At 38.2% G+C, this 27,639-nt stretch overlaps 1 protein-coding gene and 1 long non-coding RNA gene across 4 annotated transcripts in view; both read left to right on the top strand.

Annotated features, from left to right (window-relative positions):
- The window catches only part of NR5A2 (nuclear receptor subfamily 5 group A member 2), an 89,340-nt gene extending 65,720 nt beyond the window's left edge, over positions 1-23,620 (top strand). For 2 of the 3 annotated variants that reach the window (XM_035333344.1, XM_035333341.1), the window contains one exon: positions 20,677-23,620. In XM_035333344.1, the coding sequence (XP_035189235.1) occupies positions 20,677-20,924 (248 nt within the window). In that variant the 3' untranslated portion in view covers positions 20,925-23,620. The remainder of the gene's footprint in view (positions 1-20,676) is intronic. The other variant, XM_035333343.1, reaches the window with a different exon arrangement.
- On the top strand, positions 16,478-18,371 carry LOC118170789. Its single transcript, XR_004752888.1, has 2 exons — positions 16,478-16,845; positions 16,888-18,371. It is a non-coding gene; the product is annotated as an uncharacterized LOC118170789 (long non-coding RNA).
- Positions 23,621-27,639: the final 4,019 nt, after the last annotated feature.

Raw genomic sequence — 27,639 nt, 5'->3', positions numbered from 1 at the left:
TGGTACTTCAAATTAGGTGAATAAGTGAAGTACATTTGGAAAATGCTCACATTTAGGTGGTCTTTTTGTGTGATCACTTTAGTCAGCTCTTCAAGTACTTTGAATTGATTTAGGAATCATTCTTACACCTTCAGCTTTTCTAATTCTGCAAGGTAGCATACTCGACTACAAAAGCAGATGCGTATAAATACCCTGCAAGGTTGTATAAAGTCAAGTTATCCAGTTTTTCTCTCATTTCCACTACTATATTAGCTACAGAGCTAATTCTGCTGCTAATGGGAGCCTTGTAGTCATATCACTTACATATAGAAATGCTATAGCGAAGGGTCTGCACCTTTCAAACTGCTAAATCACTCTTTAACATACTGCATAACTTGATTTGCTAAAAGTCCAAGCCACGTGTTTTCTGCAAAGAGTAAAATATAAAGATATTGTCACCTGACCCAAAGAACTAAGGCAAATATTTAATGAGAATGATGACAAAACTCAAATGAAAAACATTGATACCTTTTCCAGCTAAGTAGTACTTAAGTTTGTGCCCAAAATCACAAATGAATTGTCTGGCTGAAGTTGAGTGAGTCAGTTTTTTCAAGACATTGAAGTGCCTTACAATGCTCGTAGGCATTCAGCAGGACTGTCAAAATTAGTTAAGCATCAAATTCTGCTGAAATAATTGGGAGCAATTACTGTACCTAAGTATCAAGGTGCATTTGACACATACCTTCATCTCAACAGAAAACTGGTCTTAGCATTGAAAACATATTATTAATCAAAAAATATTTCAAAAATCTGAGCAGAGTCTTGTTGAAAATCTGTCTCTGCAATACTTAATGGAATAACAAGCACTTCAAGATGTACCAGCTTTTTTCATTTCTAAGGATGCCCTCCCACAGTGTTAACCAATCCAGTAAAGGCTTATACTATTGTTTGTGTGGCAACACAAAGTCAATAGTCCACAGAATTAATTTATTGAGAAGAAGCTGTTTTTTTGTTGTTGTTGTTTGTGGTTGGTTGTGTTTTTTTAATAACCAAACAGTTATGAAGCTGCCTCCTAAAGCTGTTTGTTATTCCTAGCTGTACCGTATTGTCTGTATTTTCACAAGGTGGCAATCTCCTTGAGGGCAAATAACATTGTCTCTGTCTTTTTTTCTAACATTTCAGCAGTGATTAGCTTAGTAAAATAATGTTCAAACCCCATAACACAATAATTTTTGAAAACATAATTAAATCATATCAGTCTTGCATGCTAGTTTTTAAATTGTTCATTGTTTACTTGTCAGAGTTTCCAAAGGGTTTAAACAAGAAAATGCTTTTGATTGCTGGTAGCATTAAAGAAGATGCTACTGAAGCTTAGACATGTACATGTTTATCGTAACCTTTGTAGCCAGCAGCACACAACTCTTTCTGCAGCCACTGCAGTGTGTGGTACATTCAGGCACTGGAGCTCTGCTCCTTTCTCCAGCTATCTGTCCCAACTGAACAACCTTGCCAAAGTTGACTCAGTTATCATTCAAGAAGCCAGACTATTTTGGTAACTATTTTTTTAGATAGTGTAGCATCTCCTTGGTGTAATCCTATCAAGATTGTATATATTTAGAATTAAGTAACTTACATTTCTTCCATCAGTTACAAAATAAAACACTTTATAGCCAGGCAGTTGTTACTTCTCTGTACATAAAAAAAATTCCTTTCAAGCCAATGGATCTTCATACTTCAGTGACTGTCTGTCTGCCCTCAAAAGTTTTGGTTGTGTAGCCTGATATAAACCACCGTCTAGTCACTCCTTCCCCAAACCGACTTCTGATGGACACGTTTGAATTCTGTACCAGCATCCTCCTTTGCTGTAAATGATATGCTGGATACTGATTGAATGTTTTATTTGAAGACAAGATGGACTTCAGGAGCCAAAGCATTTTATTGCAAAGGAGAAATCTGTCTACCAGCATGATTTACTTGAAATAAGTCTTCTGTTCAGATGGTCTAGAAATAGCAATTTATTTTTTTAATCAATCTCCATTTCAATTATCTTGAGCTATTAGCTTCCTTGGAACTAAATCAGAACTTCAGTTCTTACAGGAGTTATCTTTGAAAACCTTTCTTTCATTGAGGTTTACCTATTTGCAAAACCCAAAACATGACTGCTTGTGGGGGCATGCACTGCAGAACGGGAGAGGAGGAAGAAACCTTTGAGAAACTTGAGTGTTAAACCTACTTTTAACACTAGTTCTGCAGGCTTTACATGTATGAATTCACAACTAAAATGTGGAAAGAGCACATCTGAGGAAGTTGAAGTTCAGATAAGAAAGTCTTCATTGAATTTCCTACTAAATAACAAACGTATCTGGCTTTCTGAAAGCTATCCAAACTGACAATAATGCAATTTCTTTACCATAATCCCAGAGAAATACAACTATTTTTTCTATAAAACATAACCAGTATTGTCTACAGTACACATTATCAAAAGTAGGTCTAAAACTAAATAAAATTTCCTTTGTCATTAATAACTGCTAGTTTGAATCAAGATATACTACAGATAGAAAAAGCAATTGTGCCAGTTTATCAGCTTCTTTGCATTTTCATTAATGAATTTGACAATAGTTTGGAAGCTCATTTCTTTGTCAGAGTTAGAAGAGTTAGAAATTAAAATTTTAAAAAAACAATGTTGAATTCTCTAATTCTGGGAAAGAAATAGATAGCCATGTTCCACTGTAGTGAAATCTTGGCCTCACTAAAACCGAAGACAATTTCTCTGATCTTACTGGAGCCAAAATTTGTCTCACTGTTTCTTTGATCTTCTTCCTATCACAGAATAAAGTTCAGATAATTTTTCAGTAATTCTACTTGCTAAATAACTACATTTATATGATTATTTTTTTTAATGAAACATATAACTGTTGCCAGTCAGTCACACCACAGGCAGGTCACTGAAATCAGCCATTGCTCTTTACCAAACTTCCTATTTGTCCTGCTAATTTTTATTATTCAAATTCAGCAAGGATGATTTGTCAAACCTCCCATCAAAGCAGTTTGTAAAGTGAAATGCCAATAGGAAGAAAGTTAGACATCATTTGACCCATGTCCAGGCACGTGTCTGCCTGGAGCTAAATGCTAGAGTAGGCAGCAGCTGACTGGTACTCCTCTCTTATCATTGTCAGGACCCAGATAAATGTACTTCATTTAAGAAATGAAGACTTTATCAATGGGCAAATAATTGCAGAGCCACTATTGATCTCACATCTCACTTAACATAAGACAAGAGGGACCTGTAGAAATGGTAAACATTTAATTGCTATGGATGGCAAACAATGGGCTCTTGACTAAAGGAAAAAAAAAAAAAAAAAAAAAAAAAAAAAAAAAAAAGAACTGTTTTCAAACAAACCACAGTGTTACTTACAGGTTCAGCAGAGATCCACACTGACTAGGCAATAATCCATACCCATTTCTGTTGGGTAAGAGAAATATTAGCAAATCTTTCCTTGCTTTTAGTCTTCCTAAAGCTCTAGAGCTGAGATTAGAGGAGTAGGCCCCAGTATTGGACTCCACTATAGGCACTTTTGGAAGATAAACATTCCTATTAAGCTCTTCATAGCAATGAAACAGGCTGAAAGGAAGCATTTTCGAGACAGGCTCTACCCTTTCTATTCACAGGACTATGAGCAGCTTCCTGTGAATGTGCAAAAGAAGCAGCAGAAAGTCTGCCTGTGCTTTGTTTCATCTGATTCCATTAACTCACATCAATGCAGTTATGAAAACTCTGAAGCTGGAAAAAAAATAAAAATTAAATTAAATTAAATTAGCAAATGTATTTTTAATATATTTTATGTACATATGTCTATCAGGTTTACCAACTAGCCAGTCTGTACCTCAGTGAGCTTGCAATCTAAATCTACCAAAAAGATAAGGTTAAAAAAAAAAAAAAAAAACTGTAGCAAAAAATGGTGAAGCACTGGGCTGTACATATTTTCACTTCCACAGCTTTTGCTGAGGTTTTAATTTGGGGTATGATCTATGCAGATCAAAAAAATAAGTGTATAATAAGCATCAATTGGGCATTAAATAACAAGGGATATTGATTAAATGTTGGCAGTATTTATGATGCTTAAAGGCACACAAACAAAAAGAGCAACAGAAAGAAATGAAGGAGTCAGTGAGGCAGGAGGTCTTATCAGGCCAAAATGGCCTGAAGTAGGAAACAGGAACCAAGGGTCTAGAATTAGACAATAAAGAATTAATGCAGGATTATAGACCCTTAGATACAATACAGCTATAAAGGCATAACCTAACAAATTTTGGCATATTTGGATCTTTTTTGCAGCCTGCCTAGTAATTGCACGGTACTTTCAACAACTGTGGATCTGCCTTTTACACTTCCTGGTTAAAGAGTCTGCACCCGGTCAACGTAGCACAGTCCAGTAAACATGTGAACTCACTAAGAAAAGGAATTAGCCAAAAATCAACCTGCCTACCCACCCTGAAATAATTCCAATATTTTAGTATCCAAAAAAACTCACAGAAAACAATAATTTGCCTTCATGTAGCACCCTCAGTGCAAGATGTGAGGTAGGTGCTATGAATGTGAAGGGAGGAGTATCGCGTGGCAAGGCCTCCCTTGACAAGCCAATATAAGTCTGCAACGAAGCACTTACCTAGGGACAGACTGGTCATCACGGAGGTGTTTTCTTACTTGCTGTGACAGACAGTACTCAAGTCTTGAAGACTGTCCTAGGTCTTCAGAGAGCACTGAAGTCCTATTCAAAATAGTTGCTCTAGCAGTGTTCACTTTTGATAGCTTATAGATATACAAATATTTTGATCCTTGATTTTATACATATATTATTGATACCACATACTTGGGCTGCTATTAGGTGGTTTTATTAAATCCATTGGCAGTTTTGTTATGTTCACCCACACTGTTACCCAAGTACACTTTCAAGACCGCACCTGATGACCAGTAAGAGAACAGTTGAGGGGTTCTGTACAATTAACATTCAGCCAGGGCTTTCGGGCTTCTCCACATTACATCTGAATTTAAACAAATACGTACTGCACATTTGTCAAGTCCAGGCTCATATCTCAACTCTAACTAGAGTAAGCATCTGAGGATAATGCTGGCAAAGAAACATTTCCTAAATTTTATGTAATCATTTGGAATTCAGAAAGGATTGATTAATATTCGGAAGATGCGACTGTTTAATATTTATGCCATTGAGAGTTGGCAGAAGCAAATAATGGTACATAAAGCTGATGCTTGTCTTAATTAAATGCAGTATAATGGGTGGTGAGGTTTTTTTCCCTTTAGCAAAGAGAGCAGTTTAGCAGCGACCAGATATAACTCATTCTGAAGTTCAGAGTTTAAAACTAATCAATATGTATTTATAACAAGGGAGGGACTGAATGTAATTTGTTAGCTGAAAGCTGAATAATAGATAAAGATAAGATTTATTTAAGAACATTTATTCCATGTACTAGTGTCTGACAAAATATTTGCCCCCCTCTGATTCTTGACTATTTTTTGCTGTACTAACAGATTTCAAATGGAAGACTTTTTGGAATGAATTCCCAGCCACAGATAGGCTGGGAATGACACCAGCGAACATAAAATGAGACCTCTAACTAGGAGGATCCTTTCACTACGACAAACTTGCTGTTCAGACTATTAATAGTAACGTTTCCTAATTTTCTGATTCAGAATCCTTAACGGCAGGTGGAATTTTAATACATCTATACTCGTTTAAAATTTGCAGTCTAAATAGATGATGATAGGTGCTGACTGGCAGAGGATGGCTGAGGGTTGCGAGGCACAATCCCAACACAACTACAGCCCAGGGTCACTTGTCTTAAATGTCACAACAAATAGTTTTGTGAGGGGATATGAAGAAAGTAGTTAAAGAGAGCTGGGGAGAGCTCCTATTAAGCATGAGTCTGAGCGGAGTAAACAAAGCATGTGGTCTGGAAAACTGGTGAGCAGATGATGGGGATGGCATTGCAGGCAAGTCAGAGGCAGGAGGCGACCTTGTGACACTGAATGGTTGATGATAGGTAGTGAAGGAACAGCTATAGGACCTTGAAAGTGAACACAATGCATGTCTGATACAGCAGAGAAAAGGGAGGATGCAAAAAACCAGCATATTAATGAGCTTGTAAGGGTGTCTTGGCAGTGGTGTATGCCAAGGTCACAAGAAGAAATTCTGTGGTAACTGAGATGTGATTATGATGAAGCCACATGGTCTTTGTTAAAAGTTTAATTCAGCAGACAATGGCTGCTGTGAACATCCCATAGAAGTCAATGTGAGAACACATTTGCAGGATCATTGTATTAGTTTGGGATTAATTATATTAGTAGTCCAATTTCAAGGTGAAGATCACTGTTTTCTGGAAAAGCCCATCTCTAGATAAAATATGAAGGCTTCATTTCTTGAAATCAAGATGACCACTTCTTTAAAGTATTATGATACAACTCAATCAAAAGTTACAAACTTGATGTACAAATTGCTAGATGGAGATCTATGGCTGGCATTGGGCAGAAGGATGAAGGAGGTAATTATGATGATCATATGGGTTCTTTCTTATCTCCACATCAGTAAATTTTATAGGCAATATGATTAAATTCATCATGAGTCTTCCAATTTCACAGTCTTTACAAATTTCCCTCAATCTGCTGCGTTTGAACTTCATTATTTATATAGCCCCTCACTGCCTCATGTCCCGCATTGCCTATGGAAACTAGGGATAACTTTCTCACTAGAGATGATGTGGGTCAGGAGAAGAGTTAAATAGCCAGTCTGACTGTGAAACATTTAACTCTTCTCTGGCTCTCAGGCAAAGCAGCCAAGGTTCTCCACTCTGCTGCTAGAAGAGCTGTTCCACTTTTCTACTTCAATCCTCTGGGAAAGAAAGTGTATGAATATGGACAAGAAAATCATTTTAGGATCGTCTCATAAGGGATTTTTCCTGTCAGGGAGCCAGCATTGCTCAATACAGAAATCAACTCTCTTGTCTCTGTTTCTGACTCCATTACAGACTATGGAGCTTTGAAGTCTTTCATGTATCTGTTCCTCTATCTGGTAAAGGAAAAGCATTGTTATCTTTGTAAAAAGTGATGAAATCCAGGGTATTAGATACTGTGTAAGGTACAAACAAATTGAAATGTCATTGTTTAAATATCTATAGATACCATTTAAATATCTACAGATACCAAAACAAAGACCATAGTTAAAAGAATCTTATTTAAAATACCTGGAATGCATTTTGAGTAAATTTGATCTTTTTCTTTGTTAATAATTCAACATGACAGAAGTTCCTTGCTGTATTTTCATGCTGGTGTCTAAAACTTCGCAAAAACTGTAAAAATTCATCTTTTAAGAGATTATTTTTAGAAGCAATTTGTAGCATTGTGTGCAACATGCAGGACAAAGTGGATTTGCTTTTGCCCTGTTCTTTTATTTCTCTGGGGTTTTTTGAACTCTTTATAAAGAAACAAAAGCAAAGACATCTTACCTTCACTTTATCCATCAAAACCTGTAGCAAAGCCAAACAATTAAAAAGCAGTCCTTGGAAGTTCTTAGAGATGCTAAATGATGATGTATGGAGCAAAGACTTTGATAAACATTCCTTTGCTCCTGAGAACACTTTTTCACTGAGCTGACAGGTTTTAGTCCAGCCTCCCATGCAGGTTCCATACATTGTGCAGAGAGTCTGAAAGAAATCAGGAGAGTGTCTATATTACAGATATCTTCCTTGATGAAACTTTCAATTATTTTTGTGAATCACAGATTTTATATATATATTATATACTATTATATACAGAGATTATAAATATAGATATATAATATATAATACGTATTGAATTCACAAAAAAATATGTAAGTAAATATACATATATATACTGGGGTTATATGTTATGGTTAAGAATTAAACCAGCATTTTTAATAAATAAGTATTCATTCATCTTTGCCCTGGATGTCAGAGTCATAAATAATAAACTTCTTGTAGAATTCCAGAGATAGCCTTCTGTTTCATGGCTGATGAAGTTTTTTTAGATAAACTACACTAAATTATAGAGAAAAATTAATAAACAGTATTGATTTGTCCTGATTTTATTTCACAAAATACAACGAATGTTGCAAACTCATTTCTCAAGTAACTGTTGAATACAATGGTATTATTTGAGGCATGAATTTGATCCAATCTGATCATCACTGGTTGTCTGCTTGTCTGACAGCTGCAAGCCATGAAAAAAAAAAAGACATTAACCATCTTCAGCAAGTACATTTTCTTTTCTTTTCTTTCTAAAATGCATATTTTGGAAGGTTTTGAAATAACAATAGGATTAGATGCTTGAGAGAAAATTAGGTCATATATTTGATAGATACAAATCTCACAAGTAATTAGAAACATGGGTATCATGCAGTATTTGTATTCTGTACTGCTGCCTGTGTATGCATACAGCGGGGGATTTCAGAATAACCTGGTGCACTCTGCACTTTTTCACTCTCAAATATGTATACAGAATATTAGTGAGGATGGATTTAAAATAGTTCGGGGGGGGGGGGATCACCTTCAAATTACTCACATTTACATTTGTCTCTGCTTTGGAAATACTTTTAGAATTTCTGTCCCATTTTTAATATACATAGTAGATGTTCAAGGTGCGAGTTTCAATGTATTTCATATGTAACAAAGGAAGTCTGGGATCATAGTGGTTTTTGTTTGTTTGTTTGTTTGTTTGCTGCTATTGGTAGCAGTGTTTAACATCAGTGGCCGCTTTTGTTAGGAAAGTTTCCCAGCGTAATTTGAGAATAAATGGTTACATATAAAGATATCAATAAATCAGTGAATATACTTAATCCTCAAGCCAGTAAGACCACCCTATGTTTTTAATTTGGATATACGCTTAAATGCTTCACTGAGAGAGGAACATGCTAAATGAAGGCTGCTATAACAGATTACTTATTAAATAATTTTTACCAGAATGTACAGACTCAAACTAGGACCTGCTCCTCAATTACTTCTAGTTGAAAACACACTGCAGAGGCTCCTACCTGAAAGTCTGTGTGTGTGACTGTCAGCCATGCACTGGAGACACACTGCAGACATAGGCCACATTCCCCTCTCTCTCTTATCCCTCTGGTGCTTGTGTCAGCTTGGACACTGAAAGAGAAAAGAAAATAATGATCGTCTCCAAGGGAGCAAAAATAGAGGAGTGAAATACTGCAAAGAAATGATGAAAAGAAGTAGCAGGAGAAATAAATAGGAAAAGGCCAGGGGAAAGAAGGAATTGCAAGAGTGATGGGAGAGGAGTGGTGGAGAAGAGGATACCTGTGCAGAGCAGGAACCAAGAGTATGAGGTAAAAATGAGGGACAGCAGCAATTGGACCAGAGAAACAGAACGGGGGGTTGGAGATAGGAAAGGGGTCAAGAAAACAGGGGGAAAAGGACAGGAAGGAAAGAGAAACCGCGGAACTGTGATCAAAGCCAAGTGAGAGATGGAGAGGGAGGAAACAGAGGCAAACAGGAAAGAAACAATGAAAGAAAATTCAGAAACAAACTTGACGGCTCAGCCTTGAACACAGCTGTGATCATGAATTGGGAGACAGAACGGGACTGTGCAGAAACACTCGTTCCCAAGCTCACGGCTTGGAGCATGTCCCACTGACTTCTGCTGGCAGGAAAGGGGTGGGGAGCGAAAATTGCAGCTCCTCAGGCCCTGGCAAAGCTGCTACTAAGGCTGGATGAACTTTTCAGAGCAGAGGTTCCCTGTACTGCTCTGGATCTTTGCAGGGCTACTGGGCATGGAGCAAACGGAACTAGATACTTAAGCCCCAGAACAGCCCACGTGGCTTGCAAAGGTTTAGTCCACACATGACCATCCTCCTAAAGATATTTTAAGGGTTCACTTTATAAGATTAGTCAAGAATTAATAAGGAAAATCCTACATTTAGAGTTGTCCCCAGTTGATGCATATTATAAACATTTTGCACAACACCTCTGCTTGCCAGGTAAAGGAAAGCGTCATCTCAAGGAGATAGATTTCAGCATCAGAACAGGAAATTACACTACAACAGTATCCTTCCTCTCTCCCAGCACCAAAAATTGTGAGAGAGATCTGTGAATTGCTCATGATGAGATGCGATACTATCTGGTCTTTCACTGGGGAAAGCCCATAGCCGAGGCAGAATAAATGACACAGACTGTTCTTCCAGCCCAGACTGAGACAGGCTGAGTGCATGGTAGCTTGAGAAAGTTGTTTCCTCTTGTCTAAGTCCATCTCTTCTGGGGGCATTTGGCTTTAGAGAACGGACACCAGCAAGGTTGAAAAGGGTGGGTATCAGACTTTCATCCCTTAAATAAGTGCTGGAAAACAACACTGCGCGCTGAAAATATTCTTTCAGAGAGGAACATTGCCAAGAGGCTACTGGGGAAGCTGTGTCCTTTAAACTTCCCACTGTGCTCCAGCTGGCCAGCTAACTCCTACCTGTGGTTCTTCTTCCCTTTCTGTTTTGAAAGAGGGAAATAAGACCCTCACAATTAATTAAAACCATAGATAAATACCAGAGATGAGCCAGGGAATAAAGAGGGAACAGAGCAATTAAGAACATTCCTGCTAAAACCTCACTAGGCATACTGTAAAATTTTGAGATTACTGTTCCCCTCAAAAACATGGCAGAGAGAAGCAGACACTTAAAAGAGCTTTCAATTACTTACGTGCCGTTGGCACCTTTTCAGGATGCTGTGGAGCTGGAAATGGCTGTGGTAAATTTATTTTCTCTGCATTTGCCTTTCTTGACAAAACAGCTCCAATATTTTGATCTCAAGAATAATCAGCTCTTTTGCGTTTCCTTTTCAACTAACTGCAGACTTTTGCAGTTAAAAATTAATGACAACTTCTCTTCCTTCTCTTCCTTTTTTTTTTTTTTTTTTTTTTTTAAGCATAAACCTTCTTTGCTCTTTCCTGAAGGGGAAGAAAGAAAAAAAAAAAAAAAAAGGCTTTTTCCTACAACTTTTAGCTATTTATCTAGTTTGCATTCCAACCACTCTTTCGCCCTTCTTTTGCGGTAGCACACAAAACAAAATCCACCGCAGCAAAACAACCTGGCCTGTGGAAACCATTATTCTGAAGATGAAACATTGTGTTGTGTCCTTTACCACTATTACGGGCAGTCAGTCTGTTAGAACATATTGGGCGATTATAGGCTAGTCTTTTCAGAGAAAGCCATGGGTTTCAAGTTAGCAGTAACCATCTATCAATTCTTGAGATTATGCCATGATTTACTGTCACAGCATCATGTATTCTCTGATTTTCTGCCTCCTATGAAACATTGTGCTTTCCTTTTCTATTGATGTATCAACTATAATAGTTACAAGCAGCTACAGAAAAATCAATAGCAAACTTTCATTACTGAGCACATAAAGAGTACCATGCTGTGAGAGCACCTAGCTGTTAAATAGTCACCAGCAGTAAGGTGCACTATAAATGTCTGTTATTTTGGTCTAAATGAAGAATGTCTGAATTTGAAACATCAAATATCTAGTATTTTTGACACCGCTGAATTCTATGTCAAGTTTTTCCAGTACGTGATTTTTTATCCAGGTGTCAAGCCTGATTTGTCTTTTCTGTGCTGGGATCTCTATTTTTTTTTTTTTTTTTTTTTTTAAACCTGAAGCCAACCTAGGAAATGAATATCAAAGTATTGCTGGGCTGCGCTTCACTGCAAGATCATTAGGTTTGGTTAGACAGAAATTGTAAGAATTGTGTTAATCTTCACTGAACTAGACTACATCAAGTAAATTGACTTAGATTAAGGTGAACAGACCAATAATCTCTGCGTTAATCACACAGATAAAGTAGAGGGGGAAAAGGTACTCCAGTAAGATGGCAGACTCAGAGGTGCTCCTCGGACTGTGCACTAGGAAAAGCTTTTCAATACAGAGTTCGGAAAAAAAATAGTGTAATTTTTGGTTTAAATATGTTTGTTTGCCTGTGGGAAGACATTAACTTCCAATTAGCAAATGTAAACCAAGAATGCCAAGAACAAAAGTAAACGTGCGAGTGCATTGCTCCCAACACGTTCAGGCTGTTTGGCATCCTCCAGCATGGAGATCCTGCAGGGCAGGCAGGCAGGCTCTGCTGCAGAAGTCTGTGATTACCTTGGCACTAGGTGACTGTGGTAATTTACAGCTATGAATGCACTGTTTGTTGCTGAATGCCTTAGAATTTGAAAGCCTTTCCATTGCCATGAAACTAAAAGTCAAAGATGCACATGTGTACTTACATGAATTGTGTCCCACCAAATGTATAGCCGTTGTCTGTCACGGACACAAGGTTAGAGGAAAGCCAGGTTTCTTCGCCTGGACATAACATTCAGGAAGATTAACCTTTAAAGTAAGAAATCCAAATTAATACTACAAAAATTGCAGAAGTAGCTCATATAACTTTTACTATAAAATGAAAAATATAACAAGTTTCATTCCACACAGCAATTCAGTCCTGTCCACCAAAAAAATACCTACAGATGGGGAAACACCCTGCTTCAGAGAGCACATCTAGGCAAGCACACAGGCTGTGTGGTCAGGCCTGGTAATAATCTGATGACTGCCACCTGCAAATATACAACAGGACTGAGCTCATCCATGCTTTTCATCTAAGCCTGAAAGTTTTTTGTCAATACTAGTTTGATACAGAATTGAAACAGCATCTCGGACAAAACAGTTTCAATGTACCCTCAATGGTCTTGTGAGCTGTTTGCAGTTATGTTTACAAGGTAAATAGCTGTAAATGTCAACAGTGAAGTCCAGCTCTTCTGAATAGTAAAATTCAAACGTTTGGCTAATGGGAGTCATTGCTGCTGCAGCTCTGCTGTAGTGCTTTCAGCACTGAGCAATTCAATGAATAACCCTTTGCTTTATATTGTTTCAAGAAAAGCATATTAAAAACAGTTCTTTCAGCAATTTCCACTTCCCACATCTTACACAGGCATAAGTGATCATCTTTTTCACGTTCTTTCTAAACAAGAATCTGCTTCCACTAATGCAATATAGTTCAGTGAAAAAAAACATGTTCAGTTCCAAGCTAGTGCAAATATTGGCACATAAAGCTGGTGAAATCATGTCTTAAAAAATATCTAAAAAGAGAAAAAATATATTTTTTTAAATCAACACATCCATAAATGATGATTGGCTGATTGCATCTCACTGAACCTTGTCTCACAATAAGGCAGAGGACTTAAAATTCTGAATTATTTGATGATTACACTGACAGTCATGGTACAGTATTGCACCCCTTTGAGCAGCACATCACTAAAACACCTTTGCTTAGCTATATTTTCTTCTTTTAAAGACAGTACATTGAAATAATCTTTGCTCCTGTGGGACTTTGGATGTAAACAGAAAGAAAAGTGCAAAGAAAATTCACCAAGTAACACAAAAGTTGTATGAAGTCCTGCTCTTATCCATAAACCACTGTAACAATATAATTGGCTGGTCTAATATTTTTAACCAAGTTCAAAAAAGTTTGAAATATAATAATTAAATGCAAATACAGTCCTGATCCCAAAGACCAGAAGAATGCCTTTAAGCTAGTATTTATAACAAGAACTATTCGACTGAGCTGTCTTGTAAATTTTATCATACCTGAGGCAGTTTTCCTCAGTCGATTAGCTGGAAAGCTGAATATATCCTGAGGCAAACCAGACATCTAGTACAGGCTAAATTCAACTACTGGAGCTTAAATTTGGCTTAATATATCCCCACTTGGATCTGCCTGTTTAATTCTCTTTCATATGATAACGTTGGTTTATTCATAGTCTGGACTTGCCACCTGAACAAACTGTACCTCATATCTTATTCTAATGGAATAAGAAAACTTTGCAAAAACCACAAAAGTTCCTGACTGAAAATCAAATGCAAATTTGGGATTAAAAACTGTTTTGTAAAGTGACTACAAGATTAGTACAGAGAGATTTTTCCCCTAAGGAGCACTGCTTTTTATGATCATGCATTTTTTATACTCTGCAGAGACAGATGGGCTTTATAAAAGGATACAGCCTGCTACTCAAAAGGGTTTCAGTGGCAGCTGCACTCCTGTGTTTTAACCTCAGTAGAAATTTATATAGGATATTTTTCCAGAAAATATTTATATTTCTTGGTTTAGGACTATGTCACCCCTTGGTGCAGTTCCAGCGACAGCAGTAGAAATACCTCTGAGATCAACCTGGTCTGTTATTCCTATTTTAAACAGTACTTGAGTAGAAGGAGAGGGATAGAGAGGGAAAGGATAGCTAGCATCCAAACTCCTCATGAGAGCAAAGATAAATATAAATCCAATAATTCAGAAAAGTTGCAAAGGTCTGAGCAAAAGCAAAGCAAGTATTTTCTAGAAGGAAGTGAATTTTTTAAATTTTCTTTCCCTTTTTCTGAACATTTAGCTGCTTCTCATCCAAATAATAGACTGTCCGCTGCTCCTCTCCATTATACAGCACTGCCTATTATTGCAAGCTGCACAGAACACCCTTTCTGCCTCAGTTCATAACTTCAAGGATTTTGCATGATGTCCGTGTCACCATTCCCAGGAACTTCATAAATATTTATGATATTTTAAACTATTCACACCCTACAAATTGTAGACACTGGCAGCCAATTCCCTTAAAACACCGACAATCCTGTATTGTCCATGTGTTATTGAAGATTAAAATGATGTTTCAGAAATTAACTAGGCAAACCATGTGGTTCATTAAATTTCCTGTTTATTCTTATTTTGTTAACTCTTTTATCATAAGTTTAATTTTCTATTTTTATCAAACGTGATACTTCTTTTCTGGTAACGGTGTGATAAAAACTAATGCTAGGGCTGTGGATCTGCCTGCATTTAAACATGTCTATATTGAGGCCAGCTGATACCGCGATAATTACCATATTAGTTTTCTTATCTGTGCTTATTCCAACAGAATATTTTGAAGACAAACATTTCTAGCCCAGGCATATACTACAGACCTGGGACTTGGTGAGGAGTTAGGAAAAATGAGTTTTAACTCATGTTCTTTATCAGTTTATCTGTGAGATCTTCCATAAATCACTTCTGCCACAGCTTATTGACATGTACCTGCATACAAATACAATCGTGGCTCCACAGGACAGTTGTTTCAGAACTTGTCCCTGGAAAAGAGAGACTTGGGTCGAGTCATTTTTTCTAGGACTGATCTGTAGGTTACCTTACGTGGTCACCAGATCAAATGCACAAAGAATCTTGGAAGCAGGAACCTGAAACCCACATCAGCCCAGGCAGGTTCCCTCACCACCAGCTGGCAATGTTCAGGTTTTGCTAACCAGCTCTCCCAACTGGCCCTCCACAGCCCGAGCTGTTCCTGTACCCGGCCCTGCTTTTCCCTCACAAGTCTCAGTGAGAAGCACCGGACTTTGCATTTACAGGTGCAGCTAGGGCTGTGGACTTTGGCTCAGGACTTGTGAGCAGCTTTCCTCCCAACAGAGGCCTGGCAGGATCCCGCTTTATTGTGTTTCAATGACCACCCTATCACATTTGCCTCATTTGAAAGGTATAAGGCTGTTCGCTCCTGTGGTGCCAGGATAAGAAGCGGGTGGAGATTTTGTTTGTTTGTTTAACTTTCAAGTCAGTAAACTCTCAGCCTGAGATGTTGAAAGTCAAGCTGTTTTATTTTCCCAAGTGATGACTCAGGAATTACACCAGTAATAAAGATTTGAGAGATCAAATTAGGCTTCGCCCTTTGTCTTCACTGGGACTGCAAGAACAGAAAAAAAAAAAAAAAAATAGTAAAATAATGTATCAGTTGCACAAGAAGAGGAATTCAGCTTTGTAACCCCTAGCTCCCTTTCCATTGTAGAGCTAACGGTGACAAAAGCAATTATAAAATAGTTAACAAAAGTAAATAACACAGTTCTTAATAGAGGTCAGGAACTGATACTCTCAGTAAGAATCTGTCATTTTACAATCTTTTTGGAATAGAAAAATATGCTTCAATATTTTAAAAACACTAGAAAGAAGCCTGCCACTATAAAACACTACAAAAATATGTTGTAGTTGAGTTCTGAGTTGCTCTGAAACAAAGGTCCTCCAAGACCGAATGCTGAGGGGATGGAATGGGATTCGGACTGAGAATTACAGCTGCTTCTCTCCAGAGCATCTTATTCTTGCTTTGGAAACGCATATCATTTTGCCCAACACTTATGCATGAATGAAATACATTCCTAGAGAAGAATTTAATCCATATTTTCAAAGCAATGCGCCCATTATCTGACGTTACGTTCAACTGAAGGTGAAAATTACTTTATGACCCTAATAAAGTCAGAGATCAGTCGTTACACTGTTACAGCTTAACTGGTGCCAGAGAAAGAATCCTTTGGAAGACGAGAAAAGTTTTCTATATATTCATTATGGACTTGTGCATCTTGCGAAAGCAGAAGTGACTGCTGCTGTTATAATGGAAAGGTTTCCCAAGTTTTGGGAAGCGCTGACGATGGCAGCGCTACAACTGATTAACAAGTACATCTATCAGAATTTGTTTCCTGTGCCTTTTAAGTAAATAATATTTGGTACAGCCACACTCTAATAACATTGAGGGGAATTTTGCAGTAACAACCTCATCTTTACCATAAATCTTCCATCTCTGTAGCATTCTGCCTGTGAAGGAGGCTTAGATACAGCACGGCACACAGCGCTGGCAGATGTGCTACGCCGGGCTGCTTTTGTTACCATTAGTTCCCATGAAAGAGAACTGTTGGCAATTTTCAGAGACTGGCAGTTTACCAACCATAACTATTCTTGCCTTCCAAGATTTCTTTATCACATGACAAAATCTACCTACAAAATCTCCAGTCCAGCTGGAAAAAAAACAGACAAACAGACATCTCAGCAAGTGAGCTTGAAACCACTCGCCCCACTACCTGAGTTTAGAAGCCATCCTGTTTTACCTGTGCCCCTTTGACTGCCATTCCTAAGAGCTGCCAGGCATTGGGGGCTGTTGGCTTTTAATAAAATCCCACATATTCCTTGCAGAGGTGGGGCTCACACACCTATTCAGGGAGACAAACCTTGACCTTGGGCTAATACCGAGTCTTATTGCCTGGAACACCCGTTTTTCCAGCCTAATGGAAACAAGGAACTTCTACGCACAGAGAAGCCAACACATAACCTAATTTCTTCCTTGTAGTACCAGGACTTGCAAAGGCGCAAAATCCGCTGAGGAAACTGAACTATCTGTGTGTGCACCTGTTTGTTCATCGCTTTACATGGAAAGGGTGTCTGATAGAAGATGCATGCAGTAAAATATAACCAGCTTTCTTTGGGAAATATTTACGCTGCAGTTACTATTTTTCTAAGCAGTTACTATTTTTCAGATTTAAATCTCTCATTCTCTTTCATTTTGCTTTTTGAAATTCCCAGACCAAGGGAATCTCTCTACAGATTAATGCACCACCAAATTTTCAGTATTTCATGTTTGGAATATGAGAGGGAGAAAATCTCTCTGAAACCTAAATATTTTCCCCCTCTAAAGACCAGACCCATTTTTGGGAAAAAATATGCAAAAGCATTCTCCTCAGGCTGAATGTTATATGCAGTTTCAGCTTAAAGCACAGCTTTATAGCAGATGTATAAAACAATCAAAATTTGGGGATTTGTGGGAATACTAGCAGATCTTTACTGTGAGTGCAGAGCAGATCCTGACACACTATAACACTGTTTTTGTCTTAATCGTCAAAAGTAAGCTATAGAGGACAAAAAATTCTTTGTTTGACAGAAAAGCAATTGCTATTTCTTGTAAAACATATAATATATTCCAGAAGACCTAAGGGTTTACTTTCCAATACGGATAGAAAAAGATGTGCGCCCCACTGTGAGCTCGCAGTAAGGCTGTTTCATGTAAAAAGTTGGTAATTAGTCCCTGAGTGAATAAAGTAGAAGAGATAAGAGACCTATACTTACTGTAAGCAACACAAAACACTTCTTCTAGCTGCTAGGATTTAAAGGGTGTGTGGGTGGGAGGGGGGGACCTATGCCTACTCATTTAACTTACAAGTGTCTAAACCCTGGAAAATTATTTCTTACATTAAGCTTAAACGTGTACTTCAAATTGTTACTAACCGACGGAAAGATTGGTCAGAGACATGGCAATTCGAAAAAGCAGACAGGAGTGAAAAATTCTATGAAAGCACAAGAGAGTGTTGTGTTGTACATCGGTAGCAGATTTCATGCTCATTGTACGCCACTGACTTCAGCAGGGTTACCCCAGCATTACCTGGTGTTTCAGCAACCTACCGTGTTAGCATTCAAAGGATCCTTATAGAAAAGGAAACACTTGGAAAACTAAACCACGTACCTGTGGCCAAATTCATCTAATAAATGTCAGGAACAAAAACAAACCCAAAGCACAGCAAAACATCTACACAAAAAAAAACATATAACTAACGTTATCCAACACTAGCTGACAGGGACGAAGAAGAGAAAGCTGTGCAGCATTCCTTGCTGTACCTGCAGAGCTCAGAGCTACCAGAAGTACTGTAATATTCACAGTGCTCTTATGTTTTTCCTTTGTTGCTATTCATCTGTATTAGAGTTTGGCCACCGTTTTTGATTCTCTCTCAAAAATAACTACCTAATTTATATTGCAATTATGTGCTTGGCAAACCTCTTCTTTAAAAAGATGAAAAATATCCCAAGAGCTTGAGATGTGTCTGTGGAGCTTTACATAGTGCTCTCTGGTCTGCACAGACCCTTAGACTTCTCTCTTTGTATTCAACCTGTCTGTGTTCACTTTACTACAGCATTTATTGTTAACATACATGAGATGAGAGCACTTTGGATAAGTGAGTTTGAGTAGCTCAGGAACCAGGCATGGCAGCTTTGAAATTTCCAGTTCTTGCTCTGGATACTGAACGTTTCAGATGATTCTTGTTGGACAGTCATCGTCATTTAAGTACTGCTAGTGAGTTCCTTAAGGCCAGCTGGCAAAATTCAGGCAGAGGTCATGTCCTGGTTCCCAAGCAAGCAGCACAAATCCGGAGAGCCACTTGCTCCATTTCCACAACGAAAGTGGGACAGGAAAGAGGCAGACAGTAACGATCACGGCAGGAAACGCTCACCCCAGCCCGTAAGAAAGCAACCCTGAAGGGCAGCCGGCAGCCAGCACAGCACGCTGCAGAGGCTCCTGCTCAAAGCCTGGAGGCTCTGCATGCTACCCTACTCTGCCATTGGGATCCTTGGCAACCCTCCTGTTCTCTTGTCCTGAGGAAAATGTTTGCCTCCTTCAGCTACGTCCCTCATATTCCAGCACACAGTTACTTGCAGGAACCAACACTGGTCTATTTAAAGCACTTCTAGGAAAAGGTGCAGTTAAACCCAACTTGCATAGCCTCCCAGGCCGCTGTTGGAGTGGGAGACCAGTGCATGTTCCTGTTTTACAAAGGAAAACACTCATTTCCCCTCCAATTAAAGGCTGGGATTTACAATGAATTCCCCATCTCCCTTGCCCAAACATCCATAAAGTGGCAGATTTGTCTTAATTCAAAGTGAATTAGCAGAGTACTTGTGCTCAGTATTACTGCTCTCTAGCCTTACGAGAAACTGTATTAGAGTACTCTACTGATGGTATAGATGATCAAACATCAGCAAGAACAAATTCTCCCAGCAAGAGCACTTTGATCACTTCACCCTTTCTGTGTTACAGCAACAGTCTAATTTGCAAGCTTTGGAATAACTCCTGTATTCTTCTGACATGTCAAAAGATGCCATCAGAATTAGTTTTATGAAGGGAATCGAGTAGTAAGGAGTTAATATATTGGCATTTATCTCTGACTGCCATTTCCAGCGCTTGGACTTCCTGTATAGGAAGAAGATAATCAAACAGGCAGAATGAGCAAACCCTGCCTGCCTACTGATCTAAGTGCCCCTGTTGTCCAATATCAAAGAAAATTAGCATGTTGGATTTCAGAAAGCATAGTCAGGTTAAAGGGCACCATTCTTATCTGGTATTCCACCCAAAGGACAATGATTTCATTTTATAAAGATCATTAGTCAGTGAAATATATATTTTAGAGAGTTTCTAGTAGGGAAGATTATTTTGGCAGTCACTGGAGTGTACCAGATGGTTCATTAACATAGGCTAGACAAGTCAAAGGCTTTCAGAATCATTTAGAAAATGTCAAACAGAAACAAGAACCCTGTCACTTTTTATTAGAATTAACTACATCATACCCTGGACACAGATTTCACCTTGGGTCAGAAAAATTAATACAGAATTATATGAATTGTGTAACATACTAGGTTAAAGATAGGGCTTCCTCTTGGGACTCATTTGCTAGCAATATATTATGGTCTTCTACTTTAGGAATCCTCAACCTTTCTTTTTGTAAGATATGAAAAGAGCTGACCTTGCTCAGACTCCATTGGTGTCTAATTGATTTGAGGTATATGCAGAATTTCAACAAGACATTCCACTAAAGCTCTTTTGTGATCATTTTCCCAGGAAAGTTGGCAAAAGGGTTCACTGAATATTCAGCAGCTTCTAAAGTATGCTTTTGTCAGGAGGAAAAAAAATACATCCATTTAGTGAAACACTGCCTTAGTAAACAAGAATTAAAATGCAACTCAATTGTTTTTTTTTGTTTTGTTTTGTTTTGTTTTTTATTATTATTATTATTATCATTCAGATGTCAAAAACCTAGAGAACTTCCAGCTTGTGGAAGGTGTTCAGGAACAAGTGAATGCTGCTCTGCTGGACTACACAATGTGTAATTACCCACAGCAAACTGACAAATTTGGGCAGCTTCTCCTGCGACTACCAGAAATCCGGGCCATCAGCATGCAGGCTGAAGAATACCTCTACTACAAACACCTGAACGGGGATGTTCCGTGTAATAACCTTCTCATCGAGATGCTGCATGCAAAAAGAGCATAAATTATACCCATTAGAGCTTCTGCTTTCAAGGAAAAAGATATACTCTGAACTGCTCCAAGCAACACTAATTAAAACATGGTTTTAAGACTTTGAAAAATGGTATAATAATCAAATCCTAATAGTAAATAAGTGATGTATCAGGGTATTTGTATTGCAAACTGTGAATCATATGCTACACATCCCCAAAGGAATCTCTACAGGACTTTAGACTGGAGTGAAGCGAACTTAACAAGTGGATACTGTCACCAATGTCAACATGAAAAAGGACAGAAAGATTCTTGTATATTTAACTCTGCTGATTGCCAATATGAAGAAATTTAGGAAAAAAACAAACAAAAAAAAACTGATCTGTATTATCAAGCTAAGGTAGTGGGGAATTTGAGTGCACTAAATTCCTTCATTGTATAGCAGGACTTCTAAAACAGTTATAATAGATGCAAAGCTGCATCCATAGCATCTTCTACCACCCTTCCAAGGACCCAACACTTACTTCTTCTGCGATAAACGATGTGGCATCCATTCAACAATCTGTAAGAGAGAGCTGGCACAGGCCACATGCAATGTAGTATGGCCACCACATGCTAAGAGGCCAGTTTTGACTGTCTCTCAGGCGTGCAAATAGCTAATATGAAGAGTGTTATCAAGTGAGCTTGGCATTCTTACTGTGTTCTGAAGTTTGTTTTGTCACGTGTTCATGTCGTTAAATCTGGCAGTATCCCTCTTCTACTACTGTCATTGGCTAGCACCTAAATATCAAAGATAAAGATGCCAAAAATACTAGCCATAATCAGCTATACACTCTACTAGTGCAGTGGCTAAAATATGGATCTGCTATATATTCACGGCCATTTTCAAATAAAGGAAACAAAGATATTTTAACCACCATCAGTTACAGCTTTTCTGACAAAAGGTCCTTTCCAAGGCACTGAATATCGACGTTAAAACAAAACACAAAATAAAAAAAAAAAAAAAGAACTGAAATGCATTTAGCAAAGCGAGAAAGCGACAAGTAAATTGTTTGAGCTGATGATACCACAGAGCTTATTAAAAAATGGTCTTTAAAAATTGCCAGTAATTAAGATATCAACTCAAACATCCAGTATCTAATGAAACTTGGTGTTGTATTTTTTTATTTTCCTTTTTTTTTTGAAAGTTAGGTAATACACATCTTTTACGCAAAGAAAGAAGAGTGATACTGCTATGTCTATGTAGGCCAAAGTCTGCTGCAGAACAAATATTAGAGAAGAACAAACAATTCTCTCTCTGTCCAAATGAAGATATCAGTATTAACATGTAGTGCCACAGTTATAAGTCTTGCCTTATTTCATTATCCTTAAAGGTAACTGTGCAGGTGTGGATCAACATACATTTAAAATAAAGTATTAATCTCTAACATTAACAAAAACATAGTGTTTACATTCTTTAGGTCCTGTGGGAAAAAACTGTGACAAAATTGCAAAGCAGTGATTTCCTTAATATTGCTTTCAAATTGGTAATTATTTTACCAGTACTTAATTACTGTATGTCGTGAGACACTAAAATCAATAGGGGGGGATTTCAGTTTGACTTTAATTTTTGAGATTATCGGCTGTACAATCACTTGTAGAAACTGTATAAAATCCTAATCCTTTGATTTTTTTTTTCATGAAGATTGCTGGCTTTTGAATAGTTTATTTATATTGTATATGATAGTTTCCACTGTAGACAATTATGATGCTAATTTATTGTTCTTTGGTTTCATCTTTATATAAGATATAGCCAGAATGAAGAAGCCAAATATATGTGTTTACTGTAGCATGTCTTCAAGTTAGTGGAACATAGTTCAGGGACACACAAGGGTCTTCACAAATTAAAATCATTTACTTGATTAAATGTCTGTAAATCTTCATAATCCTAACTGTAGTTTATTTAAATCTATTGTAAATTATGTGAGTTGTAGCTTTTTCTGTTTCATGTGAACTTGAAAAGGTGCATTCTCTTAATTTTTTCCAAACATTCATACATTGTATACCAAAGACTTTAGTTATTACATCTGCATTAGTACGAAACATTATTTTAATCGCCTGTATTAATCAGCTATAATATTCTGTCCACGCATAGGGTACAAACACAGCAAAGCCTAATGTCTGCAACTCCCAGATGCCTGCCTTGTACCACAGAACACATGCACTGTCAGACTGACCAAAAGCAAACCGAATACACATCTCATAGTCATCCTACACAGCAGGCATGGCAGCACTGTTTAAATAACAGCATTTTCCCTCAAACAAACTAAATTAACCGAAAGTAAGATGCAGGTGGCAATTGACAGTGGCCGTGTCATACTTATACCCACATGTATAGTGGGTATACTGATGAGTGCAGTCATTCCTTCCCTTTTTAAGAGAAAAACAAAACATATTTCAAGTGTTGGCATTCTGTATTTTCTTTTCTTTTTTCTTATTGAAATGCTACAGTGAATCTCACTGAATATTAAAGAAAAAAAGCTCAAAAATGTAGCTAACCATATTCACAGCACCATTATCTATATACAGGGCAAAATAATTAAAATAGGGATGTAAGAGAAAAGTGGAATTTTTCATACAGTTTAATAAGAACAATTGCTAACACACTGACATGTATTTGCCCATATCTGTGGTTCCAAGAATCCCACTAGATTGCCCAAAGTTTGCGAACAAAAAAAGAAAAAAGAAAAACACCCTCATGTTAATTGTTAACTACTTTGTAACCAGACATTTACTTCTGACTGCCTTATCGATTACAGGACATATCAGTAAAAGCAGACTAACATTCAAAGGTTTTGGCTTTGGCTGGTTTATTATAGTTGTTCTGTGTTTGTAAACAGACAATCTGTAAAGTCTGACTGTTTGTATTACAGATGTTCTGCAGCTGCCTTGGATTTAAATCCATGCAACTTTTAGAATGTGCAGTGATTTACTTGTTGAAGTTGAAGTTCTCTTACTGTATCGGTGAAATACATATTGTCACGTCAGTTCTTGCCAGGAGTTTCTCATCACCAATGGATTTTTTTTTTCCAGTATTCCAATAAATATTGATATGCCCATGCCGACTACTTTTAGATTGTCTTTATGCTAACATCATTCCACTGAAACAAGCACTGGTCAAAAATCCGTTTCTGGGAAGAACAGAGTAAAATCTAAGAGACATGAGAGCTCCTAAGAAATCTGATGCAGAGAGGATGATACAAATGCGGAGAGCTGCACCTTCAAAAGCTCAGACCGTGATGGTGAAATTGCATAGTCTGAAGCAAAATAAACCCTGCTAAACAGATCAGAAAAGCTGAGTGTCTAGTCAAAAAGGAACTTATCGGTTGAAAAATAATAATAATAATAATAACAATGCATTTCATCTCATTCTGCACACTTAACTTTCACTTTAAACATCATTCATAAAGGGTTAAGCAGCCAAAGAATTGGATGGGGAAAATGACAGAACAAAAGAAAATCAGGTAACAGGATCCAGCAGCGCTCAGGATAACCTCTTAGCAATGTAAATACACCACAGGGCCAGGGGCTACTCCAGAGCTTCCAACACAACTGCCAGAGGAGGCTGCCAAGGAGGCAGATGTTACAGCTACTAGAGAAAAATATTCTCCTGAAGTTGCCCTCTGGCTCCTCTGATTGCCATTTCGAGAGCAGGAGGTGAAGTGGTCCAAGAGCTTGTCAGCAGCGCCCTACTGTTCTGAGATCAGGTCCACCACTTCCCCTAAACTGTCTGGTAGCTGAAAAGGGGCTGCTCTGCATGGTGCCAAATGTTAATGGTTCAAAGGGAAGAAACAAGTCTATAATTAGGTATTTACAAATACTGTGCTTGAATGAAACAGAGCTGTGTTGGCATTGCAATAAAAACAGACTAAAACAGATAAGATAATTTTAACCTTTAGGAATCTTAACTGAAAATCATGATATCACATAATATCCAGGGGAAATTTCAGGGTTAGAATTTTCCCTAAGGATAACTAAAATCTATGTAATTTGGGGTGATATGTTTAGTATATACATTACAGATTTAAATTATGAGGGGATTTATTTTTAACTGCATTTGACGCTGCTTCTGGAACAATCTCCTCTATGTTTTTATTGGAAACATGGAAAGAGTGAGTTCAATGTAACACAGGTCATCAGTACAATACTTAGCGATCCTGACAATTTCCTGGAATACTGAATAACACTTTTTATTAACCCCTAATATGAACCCTGTAGTCTAGATACATAATGAAGTTTCTAACGACATTGCTACCTCCTCTGGTGCAGTTGCTGTTACTTTCCAGGGAAGCTGTGTGGAGGTGTATTTGCTGCACCCTGGAGCTCGGAGGGGCAGACAGAGCATTAAACTAACAGCAGTCCAAGAAAGGTAGAGGCACATTTTTAGGGGCAGCAGATCTCACAGCTATATAACCCCACGATGCTGGCATGAGCTCAAATATTTCTGTGCAGGTCCAGAAGTCTCAGTTGCATATAAGCCTTCTGAGGAAAGACTCATCTTCTAAGGGCAGTTTGCCAACAATATGAAAAAACTTTCTAAATGATAAAGGCAGAAGAGGGCCTGACCTTCAGTTGGAGCAGGCAGACATCGCTACCCTGATGTCAGCAGACCTAGGCTGAAGAAGGCATTGCTAGAAGCTACCTTACGTACTAGTTATAGCCTGGTCCAGCCCACATCAATGGGACAAGACAAGGCTCCCCTCCATTAAACATTTTCCAGACCTCTTATTTTTTCTCTTCTGCAGGACAAAACCCTCTCCAATTTATTGGAGTCCAGCATGCAAGCTAGGACTTGCACTAGTAGGTGAGTTTTTGCTGTTGCTCCAAGAAGGTCATCACCCCTATTTCCTGAAACCACTGTAACTTCCTTTAGTCCTAGATTAACTACCAGGCTGATGGCAGTTCCTGCTATCTATGTTTGGTGCGCACCCAGGAGGATAATTCAGATTCAAAGTAAAGCAAAATGTTGGTGGAATACAGACTCCTGATGGTGGCTGCCTTAGTTAACAGTAGCTCAAGCTGTAGCACCCTGCTCAGGTCGCTGGAGCCCTACATCAGTACAAACTTCAGGTTTGAAAACACAGGCTGAAACAAAAAGCAGCATCACAATTTCGTCCTCTCATATCTTGCTTTTGCTGTGCTTCAGGATCAGTAAATTCACTGTAAAATGGGGAAATACTTCTCAGTTTGATGTGCAGGATGCAGGGACACTTCCACTAACACCAGCTGTTTATCACGTGCAGCTGCAGCTACGTGAAGCTGAGAGCGTGCCCTGGTGTAACGCCAAGTGCAGTACCCTCAACCAAAACCTTCACAGAGCAGGAGCCCCCTTGCACAGCATCTGTGTCAATCACCCCGTGACTGATGCTGCTGAATGTTTGCTGGATACTACCCCTGCAGTCTGTCAGTTGCAATTATATAGTAAAACAGGGACTCTGCAGCAGAGAGAATAAAGTGTGTTTGCAATAAGAACCCGAACAAGTCACTGTATGTACAACAGAAACTGCTGAAGGCCATTCAGTAGCTGCTGGCATGCCTACAGACATGCACGTGCCACCTACGGGAATTCCTCAAGCACACTCAAGAATCCAGTTCTCTGATTCCTTCACAGGACGTTTTGTGAGGCACTGCTCCCCAGGGGGACAGCAAGCTTCAGCCATCCATGCAGCTCGAGTCCAGTTTCGCAGTGCTGTCTTTCAACTCCTGTTAGCAGAAGCACAGTGACGCAGAATAATACAAGAGAGAGGTTGGCCTTTCTGATCAGTATGATGGCATGAATTTATATCCTGCCCTACGTCATTACAGCTGCGATGCTCTTCCCAACCTGATCTAGACCTATATGGATCAAAGAAGGGACGTTCTCCAAAGTGCACTGCTTCCTACAGCACAGAAGCACGTTCCAGCTTGATGTTACAAGAGGTTCTAGAGGATTCTGTCTGAATTCCACAGTCCGTGGAATTACGAACATACGGAGTACTGTGGATGCCTATTACGATCAGTCCTTAAATATAAAAGAGACTGGGGGGGCGGGGGGGTGAATGTACCTCCAAAAGAAAATGTAGTAAAAAGGAAGCACAGATGTGGAACAGACATGATGTTTATGTTTCATAAATATTTAATCTTGATTCACTTTTAATCTAAAGAAAAAATAAATAAATAAAATATGGTGGATTTTTATAATTGCTTTGAAGTATTAACAGGGCCTGAATAAATTATCATTTATGTATTTTACAGACCTGCCACAGTAAGTGATAATGTTTCTAATTTTCATTTAATAAATGTAGTTTTATTTTACAATTTATATAAATTTCAGATTTAAAAAGGCATGGAATAATTAATTAAACGTATAATCAATTCATTCAACTCCTGCTGTGAAAACTGAAGCTTATTATTAGAGTACATTTTTATTTAAAAAATGTTTTTTTACTTCACAAATTCAGTTAAAATATTCTACAGCAAAGCCATACTCCTACAGAAGACCTGCCCATGAGTTCCACAGCACTTGGACTTGCAGCTACAAACTTCCACCAATTCTTGCATGTCTTTGGAAACAGAACTTCAGCCACTGAAGCTGAGACAGGCACTGACCCCAACAAGGTAGAGATAGAGTCGTTTCAGGATTTTTGTTTCACTGTGCTAGTCTCCCTCCTCTGCTCATTTATGTTATTCAGAACCCAGCATAGCCCCCCAGTGATGACAGCCTTATTCTC

The sequence above is a fragment of the Oxyura jamaicensis genome, chromosome 8 (assembly GCF_011077185.1).
Source record: "Oxyura jamaicensis isolate SHBP4307 breed ruddy duck chromosome 8, BPBGC_Ojam_1.0, whole genome shotgun sequence".
Taxonomy (NCBI): domain Eukaryota; kingdom Metazoa; phylum Chordata; class Aves; order Anseriformes; family Anatidae; genus Oxyura; species Oxyura jamaicensis.
Note: the sequence above shows the minus strand (reverse complement) of the source record. Positions and strands in the feature narration are given on the sequence as shown.